General features: G+C 38.0%; 1 protein-coding gene across 1 annotated transcript in view; it reads right to left on the bottom strand.

Annotated features, from left to right (window-relative positions):
- The window catches only part of DMD (dystrophin), a 1,795,368-nt gene that overhangs the window by 244,814 nt on the left and 1,535,403 nt on the right, over positions 1 to 15,151 (bottom strand). Inside the window, exon 56 of the mRNA XM_068961890.1 lies at positions 5,348 to 5,426. Within this exon, the coding sequence (XP_068817991.1) occupies positions 5,348 to 5,426 (79 nt within the window). The remainder of the gene's footprint in view (positions 1 to 5,347; positions 5,427 to 15,151) is intronic.

The following is a 15,151-nucleotide window of genomic DNA, read 5'->3' as shown; positions in this document are numbered from 1 at the left end:
GCTGGAAACCCCAGGAAAGAGAGAGTTGACCCATTGGCCTTATAAACAGTCATTTTCTTTTTAATTGGATCATGTTCTTACTACCTTCAGCAGAAAGTTCTCATTATCAAACTATTTGGCAAATATCACTTTAGGGCAAAAATTCTCATAGTCTATTCCACAGCATGTTTAGTGAGAAATTAATTGGTGTGTCTGAAAAAGGCTTTGGTAGTCACAGAAAGAAGTAGGACAGGAGAGTCACCGACTCAAAGCTCCTCTTAAGAGTTTTGATGTATATTAAGAGTTACAAGAATTCCCACAGGAAAGAAGTTTGCTTATCTTTATAACCTAGTGTTTTTCCAATCTTATTGACCCCAGAACTATTTTTTCAAGGGAGAGTTATTAACATCACAAAGAACATTAATGTTCTGAGGAACTTGGCTTGGGAAATGGCCCTGCAGGGAATTCTAGAACTTGTAAAATATTAATAACAAATATAAATTCTTTCTACTATTACAGAAAGATTTTTACTTTCTCATATAGAATTATACTTCTTGAAGAGAAAAGTAAAATTTAGAAGAGAAGCCCAGAAAATTGAGAAATATCCAGAAAAAAATCTTGAATTCTTTAAAAAAAAAAAGAGTTCTTAAATTCTTGAAAATAACAAAAGTGGACTATTTGCAGACTCCTAGGCTAATGAATACAATAGTACTGATACATTTTTGATCACTGACATATGAATATATTTTTAAAATATATAAAATTTTAAGGATAAATATATTTTAAAATCACTACTAGAATTTCTCCTTCTTCTTGGTTTATGTTGCAGAAGTCAATCAGAAGTAGTAGAATATTAAAGCTCAAATTAAAGGCAAGCTGCTGCTGCTGCTGCTATGTCACTTCAGTCGTGTCCGACTCTGTGCGACCCCAGAGACAGCAGCCCACCAGGCTCCCCTGTCCCTGGGATTCTCCAGGCAAGAACACTGGAGCGGGTTGCCATTTCCTCCTCCAATGCATGAAAGTGAAAAGTGAAAGTGAAGTTGTGTCCGACTCTCAGCGACCCGATGGACTGCAGCCTACCAGGCTCCTCCATCCATGGGATTTTCCAGGCAAGAGTACTGGAGTGGGGTGCCACTGCGTCTATCAATGGATAAAGGTGATATTTTACAATGTTTCCTCTTCTCATTTTCTCTCAGATCTAAGATAAAAGAAATAGCCTCTTTAACAAGTAGAGACTGGGCCACCAAGAAGAAACAGTGAATACTTAAGTAAAAGGCTGCCTCTTCCTACTAATAAAAGAAGAAAACAAAGACAGCTGGTAATGTAATTTTCAAAGGTGTGTGTGTGTGTGTGTGTGTGTGTGTGTGTGTGTGTGTCTGACAGAGACACAGAGAGAGAAGAAGACAGAGAAGTGACTGTGTGTTGGGGGGGTGCGGTTAATGGTTCGTCCTTATCTCTCCTTTCTTTTAACTGCGAAGCTTCAGAAATCACTCTATTATTATTCCTGGTAACCTGCGAGCAAATTATTAGACACCTATCAACTCAAACTCATTTAATATGAGCTTAGTTGTATTTTTCAAACATATTTTTACTTTTGGGGAGGGGGAACTTTCTCTTTTTATAGAACATAAAACTAACAGCAAATAAGTGACTTCAGAGAGGCCCTGACTCACATACGGCTTTGATGGCGCACCCAATTTCTAGTGCCACTTTCTACAGATCAGTTTGGCAACACATAACAAAAGCCTTACAAATGTAAACATCCTTTAACACAGCATGTTCCACTTTGGGGGCATTTATCTTATGGAAAGAATCTGAGGTATTTATAAAGGTGTGTGAAGAATATTAGATATGATATACAATCTTCGATAAAGAACTGAAAATTTTGAAATAACCTTAAGTGATTGAGTGATTTAGAATTGTGGTAAATGTGGGACAGCCACAGAAGGGAATACTATGCCATCATTTAAAAAATGCACTCTGCAGAGAATACTTAAATATACAAAAAATATTTTTATTATAGTTCTAAGGGGAAAAAGCAGGTCATAAACATGTAAAATATCTTTATCCCTGTTTGGTTTAAAAAAAGAGAGAGAGAGAAATCTGAGTACACACACACCCCTGAGAGATAGACAGAATGTGTATAAACCACATTTTTTATAGTGGTTATCTCTAAGTGGTTGGATTACAGATAATTTTTCTTTCCTGTTTGTGCTCTCTGCTTTCCAAAATCTCCTTGAGGGGCCTATATTACCTCTGTAATTTAAGAAAGAGACAACAGAAGGAAATAATCTTTTATCTTTAGTCTCAAGATATCCTATTTCTCAAATATCCCTTCGGCCAAATTGGTATTTTGTGATACCCATAAGCAAAGCTTCTAAGCATATATTGATACTCTACACGAATACTTAAGAGATTGGTGACCTCTGGGGCTGGCTCCATATAAGCAGGTCAATCAGTGGATTTCTGAGTGTCCATGTATACAGGTCTGACCTTTCTGGATGTGGGCACCGTGTGATATGGGTTGAGAGGTATGGAGATGTTCCTCCTGGCCCCTTGAAGTTCTCCCCTTATAGCTCAGAGATTATGGCTGACGTTTCAACCCCAGAGTCATTCCTCAGGCTTATTGCTTTTCACCTTATTAAAATGCAAATAACCCAGAAATAGTACACATTAAACTTTACCTGTCACCTGGGTTAAATGAGTATAACATATCATTTTCTGATATTAGGCTTTAACGGGGGAAGACATAGGAATTCAAGTAGGGCAGGCAGAAAGAATAGTGAATGAATATATATATATATATATATATATATATATATATATATAAAACATCTGAGGAACAATTAATATGCATAATAGTAATATTTTTATTTATGGTTTATGAATCACTTACATGTTATTGCATTTCATCTCAATTAAATCGAATAGAATGGCTCTGCCACCAAGGCAATTTAAGCAGACCAGAAATTGGGGGAAACAAAGAAGATAAAATGTGCAGGATTTAAAATTGTTCTGGAGCCATTCTCAAAAGCCATAATCCCACTCAATTATGTATACTGCTTTAATTTGCCTTTCTTTTTTTGATAGTTTCTAAGTATTTGTGATACTGTCCAAATAATGAGTGCATGTTGATAAAAAGGTCAGACCCAGTCAAGAAAATAAGACAACTTCTTGTTTCATATACTATCAATGAATAATGAAAAGAGAGGAACACTACTTTCCAGGAATTTTTGTTCTAAATAAAATGGCCAATTGGAGACACACATGAAAGCATTAAGTCAAATACTTTAAAATGTTTGTGAGCATGGATCTTTCTATTAACCTGTGGAAAATGGAGAAGAAAGGAAAGGACTAGAAAATGGCAAAAAAAAAGAGGAAGGCAGAAGCATGAAAGGAGAACATATAGAATTGCTTCTTCTCTGTTAAAATCTATCAATTTACTAAAAGACAGTCTATTGTGGTGGTTAAAAACAGATTCTGGAGCTGACTTCTTGGGTTTGAGTCCTGGCTTTGTCATCTACACCTTCTGTGACTGTGTCTCAATTTACTCATCTTAAAAATGGGTATAGTAATTATAGTACCGACTTTACAAGTTGCCATAAGAGTTAGATTGGGTCATATTCATAATATTGTCAGGCATAAAGTAATTGCCTTAAATGATGGTTCAACTCCACTAAACAGAAATAAACTCAACATGGATTAAAGATCTAAATGTAAGACTGGATACTCTGAAACTCTTAGAGGTAAACACAGGCAGAACATTCTTTCACATAAAATTTTCAATCCATCTCCTAGAATAATGGAAATAAAAACAAAAACAAATAGGACCTAATTAAACTCAAAGGCTTAATTTTTGTTTGCACAGTTAACAAAACCATAGACAAAATGAAAAGACAACCCACAGAATGGGAGAAAATATTTGAAAACAACGTGACCAACAAAGGATTGATCTTCAATATTTACAAACAGCTTATGTGGCTCAATATTTAAAAATTGAACAACCCAATTTAAAAAAATGGGCAGAAGATCTAAATAGACATTTCTCCAAAGAAGACACACAAGAGGCAAATGAAAAGATACTCAATGCTGCTAATTATTAGAGAAATGCAAATCTAAACTACAATGAGGCATCACCTCACACCAGTCAGAATGGCCATCATTAAAGTCTATAAACAATAAATCTTAGAGAGGGTGTGGAGAAAAGAGGACCCTCTTGCAGTGTTGGTGGGAATGACAACTGGTACAATCACTATGGAGAACAGTATGGAGGTTCCTTAAAAAACTTACAACAAAGCTATCATATAATCCAGCAATCCCACTGCTGGGCATATATTTGGAAAAATACATAATTCAATAAGATACATGTGCCCCAATGTTCACTGTAGCACTATTTACAGTAGCCAAGACATGGAAGCAACCTAAATGACCATTGACAGAGGCATGGATAAAGAAGATGTGGTGCACATATTCAATGGAATGCTCCTCAGCCAAAGAATGAAATGATGCCATTTGCAGCAACATGGATGGACCTGGAGATTATTATACTAGGTGAAGTAAGTCAGACAGAGAAAGATGAATATCACATGGTATCATTTATATGTGGAATATAAAAATATGATACAAATGAGCTTATTTACAAAACAGAAATAGACTCACAGACTTTGAAAATGAATTTATGGTTACCAGAGGGGAGGGGTGGGGGAGAAGGATAGATAGGAAGTTTGGGATTGATATATGCATTGTTATATTTATAGTATGTTCCAATATTATACTTGGAGTTAACCAAGGCTATTCCTCTTGGTTATTAATTATAGCAATATATTTACTTATAAAATATAATATTTATTAATAATATATGAATACTATAATTAATTATAAAATATAATTAATAAAATAGTAAAACAAAAATAAAAAGAATGAAGAGAGGTCAAGGATAAAAGACAGATAAGAATAGTTAGGGAAAGGAAACAGAATGGGCTGAAGTTCCAACTTACAGGCAGGGAGTATTTAATCAATTATATAAAGAATCATAGAATCACAGTAATATATATTGAATTGTCATATAATTATATGATATTATAAGTATCAGCTTTATGAAGTGAACTGCCATGAGTAAAGATTCAAAAATATTACTCAATTTAGCACTTGAGAATACACTGTAGGAAATAATTGCACATTAGCTGAAGAATGGACAAAATGATCTAATGGGTCCTCCTCATCCTAACCTTCTGAATCCACCCACTAAGTCATATTTCAGGATGATTTGTGCCTCTAGTGCATTTGGCAGAGACTGTCATAATTCAACTCTAAAGAGCTACCAAGATGCAGTGAGGAGGCTAAGAGATGAAAGTGGTCAATGACTTACTGGAAAGGAAGTGCTGGGACGCTGGGCCAAAGTCCCTGTGGGCTTCGTGCAGCTGCCTGATGCGGTCCTCAACGGCCACCTGAGAGGAAGAGGAGAGAAATGATGTCCTCTCATCAGATATAACGAGGCTCAGTTAAAACAATGCACCCTTTTTGGTAAGATCTTTTGAACTTCTAAGGTCGGAACACTAAAGCAATGATTTATAACCGTTTTAATATCCGCTTACCTTATATGCTCTCCAAGACTGATTTTTATCAAACTGAGCCCAAATGAGAAAGATTTGCTCTCTTGACAATGTTAAAATGAGACTTTTAAAAAACACTCTACTCATTGGCAGCCATGAGTGAACTACTGTTCCAGTTAGTACCATCAAAATTGCAAGCTCTTAAATTTTTCCCAAAAAGATTTGGTAGGGAGGTCACCATTCGCCATTAAACTAGATGACCGAAGGAACTCAGAAATGATAAATATTTTGTCTCAGCCTCTTGTCATCACCATTTTTAAAGAATCATACTGACTGATAATTAATGGATACTGAATGATATTTAATCACTGATAATTAATAAGTAACTAAGAGTTGCTTGATACTTTATCTAAGAAATAAGAGGCAAGGTTTTAGGGTCGATGGTGAGAATAAAAAAAATTTAGATTTTATTGAACTTGGAAATTGCTGGGAACTATAACTTTAACTGGCATGGATTAAAAATTGCCACTGCTTTTTTCCTATTATGTTTTTCTATACTATATTGACACAGTAGTCTGTCAGCTTAGTGACAGAAGAAAGGGAAAGAATTTTCTGGACAAAATTGTCCATTGGCATTTTGCCAACTTTATATTAATGGTGGCCCCAGGCATCCTAGCTTTATAATTTCAGATCCTGATTTGGTTCTGAGCAGGCTATGCTAAACCAGAGGTTAGTCAGCGCTTGCCCAGAGCCATCAGAGACCAGGCAGGTTCATGCCTGTAAAACATCTCAAATTCAACAGAAAAGTGCCTCAGGTAGTCTGGTCTAAAGTTGACTCTGACCTTCCCATATCAGTCAAGTACCTAGCCCAGATCCAGCACAGTCTTCTTGTCGCACGTTCTCCTTAGCCTTGTCCATCTTTGCTGGGACCAAATATTTCGAAAACCAAGCAGAGTTCCCCAAAATGAAGAGTTTGCTTCATTGTGATGCACACAAACACGCAAGGGACATTTGAAACCTACTTTCTCAGCCTTATGACCCTGCTGCTGCTGCTCAGTAAGTAAGCTGTGTTTGACTCTTGGTGACCCTTTGGACTGACTGTAGCTCCCCAGGCTCCTCTGTCCATGGGATTTTTCAGGCGCCAATACTGGAGTGCGCTGTCATTTCCTTCTCCAGGGGATCTTCCTGACCCAGGGATTAAACCATGTCTCCTGCGTCTCCTGCATTGCAGGTGGATTCTTTTTTATTTTTTTCTAGAGTAAATTTTGTATTTAAATCTCTTTATAAATTGAATTCAGTTTTTTTTTTATTTTATAAAGTTAATTTATTTATTTTAATTGGAGGCTAATTGCTTTACAATATTGTGGTGGGTTTTGCCATACATTGACATGAATCAGCCACGGGTGTACATGTGTCCCCCATCCCGAACCCCTCTCCCCCCTCCCTCCCCACCCCATCCCTCTGGGTTGTCCCAGTGCACTGGCTTTGAGTGCCCTGTCTCATGCATTGAACTTGGACTGGTGGTCTGTTTCACATACGGTAATATACATGTTTCAATGCTATTCTCTCAAATCATCCTACCCTCGCCTTCTCCCACAGAGTCCAAAAGTCTGTTCTTTGTATCTGTGTCTCTTTTGCTGTCTTGTGTATAGGGTCATTGTTATCATCTTTATAAATTCCATACATATGTGTTAATATACTGTATTGGTGTCTTTCTTTCCGGCTTACTTCACTCTGTATAATAGGCTCCAGTTCCATCCACCTCATTAGAACTGACTCAAATGTGTTCTTTTTAATAGCTGAGTAATATTCCATTGTGTTATGTACCACAGCCTTCTTATCCATTCATCTGCCAACAGACATCTAGGTTGCTTCCATGTCCTAGCTATTGTAAACAGTGCTGTGATGAACACTGGGGTACATGTGTCTCTTTCAATTCTGGTTGGATTCTCTACCTGCTGAGCCATCAGGGGAAGTGGCTCAGATGGTGACTGCAATGCAGGAGATGCAGGTTTGATCCTTGAGTTGGGGGTCGAAAAGAGTTGGACAGGAGTGAGCAAATAACACTTTCACTTTCTTATGACCCTGCACTCCCAGTCAAACTCTACCTGCCTGTCCTGTGGCATTCCATCCAACTTAACACCCCCGAGGCTTCCCTCTAGAGTGCTTGTATTCCCCTTTTCTCCCATTCAAGGCTGGTCTATGTTGGCTTCCTCAGCATTCCTGCAGTCCACGGTTTATACCTGGAGCACTTCTATCAGAGCCACTCCTTTCATTATATGGATGGACCGTAACCATTCCCTGCTTACTTCTTCTGTCCTCCCCTCCCTCCCACAGGACGCACTGAATCCTGCATGTAGTAAGTGGTAAGAAATATTTGTGTAATGACTAGTCGATCAAATCAGTGGGTAAGTGTGTGTGTGTGTGTATGCATGCACTAGTGTGAGAAAGAGAGAAGGAGAGAGGGAGGGAGATATGGGAGAATAAATGAGAATGCTCATTGACACTAACTGCATGCTCTAAGTCTCTGGTAAATTATTTGAATCTTAACTTACCTTATCATTACAATGGGACAATATGTCCTACCTCATGGAGTTATAATGGGTATTAAATAAGATGATACATGTATTTAGCTCAGTTTCTATCATATGATAATTGCTCAGTAAATGTTAGTAGCTACTGTTATTGTTGCTATTATGCTTAATAAATGGAGAGGGATAGGTTATAGTGTGCAAGGCACCACATAAAATCCAAAAATGGATAGTACTATTATTAATCACTTTGTGCATGACAAAATGAAATAACATGCAATCTTCCCAATAACTCTATGGAAGGAAGTAATATTGTTTCCCCAGTTCACAGATGTAGAAACTGAAGTACGAGAGGATAAAAAAAAAAAAAAAAATCAACCGAACAAGATTGGCCTAAGCTTAAGTAGTTAGTAAACTGGCAGGTCCTGGATTCAAGCTCATTCAGTCCAACTGTTGGTCTTCACTGCTACTCCAGAGATTATGGCTGGAAAAAAAGTAGTGTATAAATATTTAATAAGCAGTGGGCTTTTTAATTTACTTTTACATTAATTTATTGAAAGCAGATCTAACCTAGTGTACCTATCTGTGAAACTTTTAGCCATCAGTATATGTTATGGCCCACTGCAAGGTCAGTTCCCGGTCTTGAAGAATGTGGTACCTTAAGATTGTAGACAAGAGCTGTAGAAGAACACGCAAATGAATGTATGGAATATGTAATTCTTTCTAAAGGCAGAATGTGTCATTTCATAATGAAATCAAAGAAGAGAGGAATGTGAAATTTGGGGTGTGTAGGAAGGAATGGGGAGGCCATATGGAAATGGGCACTGAGCAGAAATCTTTGCACACGCTGAGAAAGAAATCCCCAAGGGAACATGTGGGTGGCGAAGGAGAATGAGCATGCCACAGGCCATTTCTTCTGGTGATATTGTTAGTAGCTTCCTAGAGATCATGTGGGAACAGCATCAGAATCCATTATAAGCACCTGATCTGAAGGGTGCTTTCTTCTTATTATAGGAAGGGCCATGGTGGTGGTTTCCAATGTATGCCCAATATTATTAAGAATTTAAAATGAGATAAAAATGAATTGCCACCCCTATAACTCAAACATAAGAAAAGGTATGAGAGTGAGATAGAAATTTAAAATGCATCATCCTAACTAATGAAAACAGACTTTATAGTACAGGGAACTCTACTCACTGCTCCAAGGTGACCTAAATGGGGAAGAAATCCAAGGAAGAGGGGATACATGTATACGTACAGCTGATTCACTTTGCTGCACAATAGAAACTAACACAACATTGTAAAGCAATTATACCCCAATAAAAATAAGATGCACCATTTAATGAAATGAAGTCTTCAGAAAATAGTCTTAAATTAACTAAAGAATTAAGCATAAAATATTTCTTTTCACAAATTATCTTTGGAGAAAGGTACGGCATGGACTGAATGCATAGCTGAGTAAATAATTTTAAGAAAGAGAAACCTGAAAGCACAGAAAATCCTCATAAACTGTAGCTACTTAGGAACAATGCACTTGTGAGCAATTAGACAAGGAGAAGAAATTTGATAAACTTTTAAAACAATAACTTCCATGTGTTAGGCCTTACTAACTGGATTTTTTTTTATAAAACCAATATAAAATTCTATATACAAACTAGGAAGCAAAAGTCAGAAATTTTACCCTGTTACCTTGTATTCTGGCACCATTCATTCTTTACTTGGTTGTTTATTTCTTCCTTTTCTAAGTATATGTTAATACAGAAAGAGATATGAAAGAAAGGAATGCTACAGTCTTGATCTTTGGAAGCATAAAGGGTTGGAGGTGAGGAATGCAAACAAGACAGGGAAAATTCTGGGGTAGCAAGCAGAACACTGGTGTCAGACAGGACAGTGAGATGCAGTTAGCTAGGTACGCTGCAAGCAGATGATGCAAAACAAGACTCTGCAGATGCTGAGGCTCAAGATTTACCCCATTAGCAAAGGGAACCACTGAAGATTTCTATGAGGGGACACGTGATTTGAGAGGGAAGTTGAGGTTTAGGGAGATGAATCTGTCAGCGTGACAGATCCAAAGAGGCTGACACCAGTTAGAGGATGTTGGAAGTGATCTGACAAGACTTGGGGTGATATGTGTTGGAATGAAGACCATGCTGCCTGGAACAGAATAGAAGGTACAGACTGGAAGGTATTTTGAAATAAGGAAAAACTAAATACTTTGGTATGGGAGTGTAATTTTGGTAGAGATGCAAATAGAACTTCAAGATTTCCAGGATGGAAGACTGGGAGATTGCTGATAGAAATATCGAAATGGGAAAGGGGAGGAATGACAAATGGGTAAAGGAATTCTTTTGGAACAGAAAGAATTTGACCTAACAGTGAAAGATTTAATTGGAGACGTCACGTATAGCCAGTTGGGGAAATTTGCCTTGGTCATTAAAGGAAGGAAAATGAAGTGAAACTGAAAATGGTAGGGTTGAGCATTAGAAGGTGAGCAGAGAAGGAGGAGCCAAAGGAGTCTAAACAGAATTATTTAAAGAGACAGGAAGGGGACTTCCCTGGTGGTCCAGTGGTTAGGATTCCAGGCTCCCAGCTCAGGGGGGCCTGGGTTCAATCCCTGGTTGGGGAACTAGATCTCACATGCTGCAACTAAGACTTCACATTGTGCAACTAAAGGTCCTACATACCATGACTAAGACTTGGCACGGCCAATAAATAAATAAATGGTGGTGCTTTAGTCACTCAGTTGTGTCCGAGTGTCACTCTTTGCCACCCCATGGACTGTAGCCTGCCAGGTTCCTCTGTCCATGGGATTCTCCAGGCAAGAATACTGGAGTGGGATGCCATTTCCTTCTCGAGGGATATTCCTGACCCAGGGATGGAACCTGGGTCTCTTGCATTGCAGGCAGATTCTTTTACCAACTGAGCTACAAGGAAAGCTAAAACTAAATAAGGAAATAAAAATTAAAAATTAAAAATAAATAGGAAGAACCCAATTTCCCCCAAATTCATAGACCATACCTCTGTTTCCTTTCATAAAAAGAAATACAATTATAACATCATTTTGGAAGCATACATCTTCTGTCTACAATTAGATCATAGATCAAGAAAGCTTAGAACTGGAAGAAACCTTATCTATTGATACACAAGGGTCTACTCTTTAGAACTATCCCAGATGGGCAGAAGACTGCCATCTGCTCCCTGAGTACTCATGATCTAGCTTCCAGCATTTCTTTAGAAAAAGCAAGTCAGAGGGGGAAAATGTCTTTAAAAAAAAGAAAAAACAACAAAAACAACAACAACAAAAATATGCTCTGTGAGAATAAGGACCCATCTTTCTTTCCCTAGTATGTTTCAGGTGACTAGTACAGTACCTGGCATATAGCAGGTACTCGATTCATACTAATTGAATGAATTAATGTGTAGTTTATTCAAGGATCCTCACCATAACCACTACTTTTTTTTTTTTTTTTGGTTCTGCCATGGTATGTGGGATCTTAGTTGCTTGACCAGGGATCGAACCTGCTCCCCCTGCAGTGGAAGCCCACAGTCTTAACCACTGGACCGCCAGGAAAGTCCCATAACTACTCTATTTTGAATGAAGAATTTCATTTTCAAGAGGCCCAAATCAAGTTTTGGAAAGCCCTTTCCTCCTTCCCTTGCTTCTTTCTTTCCTTCTGTTTTGATGCTCAAATTTTATTTAGAAAAAAAAAAAAAAAAGGAAAGAAGAAAACCATTTAGATTCATTGTGCCTATATTAGATTTAGAAAAAGTTTTTTAAAGCAGTAATTTGTATGACAAACCCAGAGCCCAAATCTCCTTCATATTTGTTTTACTCTAATTTTTAAATAATCATATTTGAGAGCTCTGAGGACTATATACAATTCTTCTTTGCTTTCTCCTTTCCTATGAGTTCTATAGGCAGCATACTCTTTGCAGACCTCCCTTTTTTCACTCTACTAAGAAATGTCTCTCTATTCATTCTAAAGATATTTACTACAATGTAAGTTCCTTGTCCACAAAGATAGGGACCTTGTCTGCCTTGTTCACAGTTTAACACAGTACCTAATACAAAGGAGACGCTCAATATTCAATAAATGAGTCAATGAATAGGCTTTTTGAGTTCTTGTTACATTAGGCACTGTGCTAAGTATGATTAAGGTATACTTGAAAGTGTAATTTGGGGGCTAATGAATGAGCACTGAGTCCTTCAAGTAAATTAATGATAACCACTCCATTCTCAGCTGTGACGGTTTCCCAGTGTTCAGTCAATTCCTCTGTGTATTTTGAAGAATATCTTTATTTCATTTTTTCCCTTCAAAATTGCTTTAAATAAGCCAAAAGAAGAAGAAAAAGGACAGATACTAACACTGTGGCTGCCAGTAAAGATTTCAAATAAAATTGATCTAAATGCAAATATTTGATACTTAACTTAGTTTTAAGTTCTCAAGGGCTTCCTCTTTTTCTTTTGACCTGCTCTTTAATTACCTTTAAGTTTTAACCATCGCTAGGCAATGTGTTTCCTTCCTAGTGTTCAAGTGTTTTTACTGGCACTATATCCATAAATAGTGTTTACCACACTCTTAGGAAAAGATGTAACTGGGCGTGTACATTTCAATTATCTGACTCTCGGCTTGTCTAGACCCTTGAAAAATATCCATGGGCATGCAAGAACCAGACTTCACACCTCCACTGATGAGCCCATAAAAATTAAACTCTCCTTGTGATGGGATGCTAGTGAATAAATGACTCGCATGCACACGAATGTCTTTCTATAGTCTACTCATGAGGCTTTGTCCAGGAAATGTACAGTTTGTATACTTTCCTGTCCTTACTTAACTGGGGAAAGGCTTCAGAATTCATTCTTACTTCCAAATTCTTACTGTAACATTCCTAAATACGTGCCCAAATGTTATCCCGGAAACGCTCCTGAGATTTATTACAGTTTAAGATCCTCTCAAAGAATTGTAGTTCTTTTCAGTTAAATTCCATTCTTATTCTAATGCTGATTTTTTTGAGCTGTGTCTGGAAAAAAATGGTCTGAAATGGTCTGAGATAAGGTTTGGAATGAGGATATAATGGGTACAGCTTCGTGGCAAAACAATCTGGGTTTGCTGAATGCAAAAGTTGGCTGAATTCTCTTTTCCTTGAACTTATTTTCATGTTTTCTTGACCCTGAGACGCTTCTGAGTTAAACAGAGTTTCTTGCATTTGACTTCAGGATAGATCACAGGAAGGCAACAAGTGCTAACACTGTGCTCGCTCTGAGTAGGACCATAATTATCAGTTGAGTTTGTGTGATTTATGGCTTGAATGTTAATGCTTGCACCTGAAATGTCATTAATTCATCTCCGTTTATGTTCTCTCAGAGCTTTTTTGTTTCTTTTCTGCTTCCAAATTTGTATTTCTGGGCTGATTCCTATCTTCTTAGGGCTTCCCTGGTGGCTCAGATGGTAAAGAAACTGCCTGCAATGTGGGAGACCTGGGTTCAATCCCTGGGTTGGGAAGATCCCATGGAGGAGGGCATGGCAACTCACTCCAGGATTCTCGCCTGGAGAATCCCCATGGACAGAGGAGCCTGGTGGGCTACTGTCCACAGGGTCACAAAGAGTTGGACAGGACTGAGTGACTAAGAGTTTCACTACTTTCATTTCTGGTCTTCTTAATCTCGGACTCCTTTTCTTATTCCTTCTTTCGCTTTCCTCTCTCTTCCAGCCACTCCTACACCTCAGCCGCTCTTCCCAATTGTGTCCTGCATACCCCCCTAGAAAAGCACGCTGACTCTGTTGAAATAAACAGAGAGGGCCGAAAATTAAGTGGCTGTGCACCCCTGCAAGGCAGGTGGGGCAGGAGGTGAACAGGAGCCCCAGCCTAAGGCCAGCCCTAGGCTTCTTCAGGAATGCCAGTCCTCTAACGCTGACGGGCTCTGCCATCAAACAGAAAGAAGGGAGGACAGAACAGCAAGCCCTTTGTCCACTGTTCAGCTTTTAGCTTTCACCTCACCAATTCTGAAAATGCACCTCAGAATTTTGCTTTTTTCTTCTTCATCCTCATGTTAACTGCCTCATTCCGTGATAATAGAGTCAGGTTATATTAACATTAAGTCGACTTCATAGACCCAAGTACCTTGAGGGTATCATTAATTTTAATTTACGGAAGCAGCAATCAACCTCCTTTGCTTGCTTCATTTGTCAAAATCTTTAGTTTTTGTTACACATACACACTATTATGAAAAAAAAAGTGTAATGGGAAGGGAAGAGATCCTGGAAGCATTTTTATGCTCTCTTTTTCTTGTCTTAAAGAGATAAGAGAAAAAGCTCAATGACTCTGCTTGGATGATATAATTTGATGCAGATTTTATCTTCAAAAAATAGGTTGCCTTTAAAAACCTTTCTTAATGTATCACATGCTTTGCAGCAGGAACTAAAGTCAAGTGGCTGGCACCTTGCGACACCAATACATTAAATCTTTTACATTTTAGCTTCAACTATTTATTCCTGAGCTTTAGTTATTCCACATTTGGAAGATAGCATTCTTGCAGAAATTTTCTGAGGCCATTGGAGCATTCCTTTCTTGTGGCATTTTGGGTCAGAAGTAGCTTAATACTTCCATGGTAATGACATAGTTATGCTTCCTGGTACTAGAATACATGAATGTGCCCAAAGACCAGACGTGGCAATCTGAAATAATTATCAAGGAGAGAAAACAGAACTGATATCATGGGGGAGGGGAAAGACAATATACGTAACAGAAAATTCACACTGAAAGATGACTATAGCTGGCTGAAATCCTGAAGATAAATGAAAAAAGAAAAAGCACCAGAAATTATACATTTTTTTAAAAATGGTTGCCAGGGGAAGGCAATAGTTAAGGAGTTTGGGATGGACATGCACACACTGCTATATTTAAAATGGATAACCAATAGGGACCTATTGTGTAGCACAGGGAACTCTGCTCAATGTTATTTGGCAGCCTGAAGGGGAGGGGAGTTTGGGGGAGAATAGATACATGTATTTGTATGGCTGAGTCTCTTCAGTGTTCACCTGAAACTACCACAACATTGTTTATTTATCAGCTCTGTGCTAAGTCATC

The sequence above is a fragment of the Capricornis sumatraensis genome, chromosome X (assembly GCF_032405125.1).
Source record: "Capricornis sumatraensis isolate serow.1 chromosome X, serow.2, whole genome shotgun sequence".
In the NCBI taxonomy this organism is placed as follows: domain Eukaryota; kingdom Metazoa; phylum Chordata; class Mammalia; order Artiodactyla; family Bovidae; genus Capricornis; species Capricornis sumatraensis.
The sequence above is the reverse complement of the archived record's forward strand: the minus strand, read 5'-3'. Positions and strand labels throughout refer to the sequence as shown.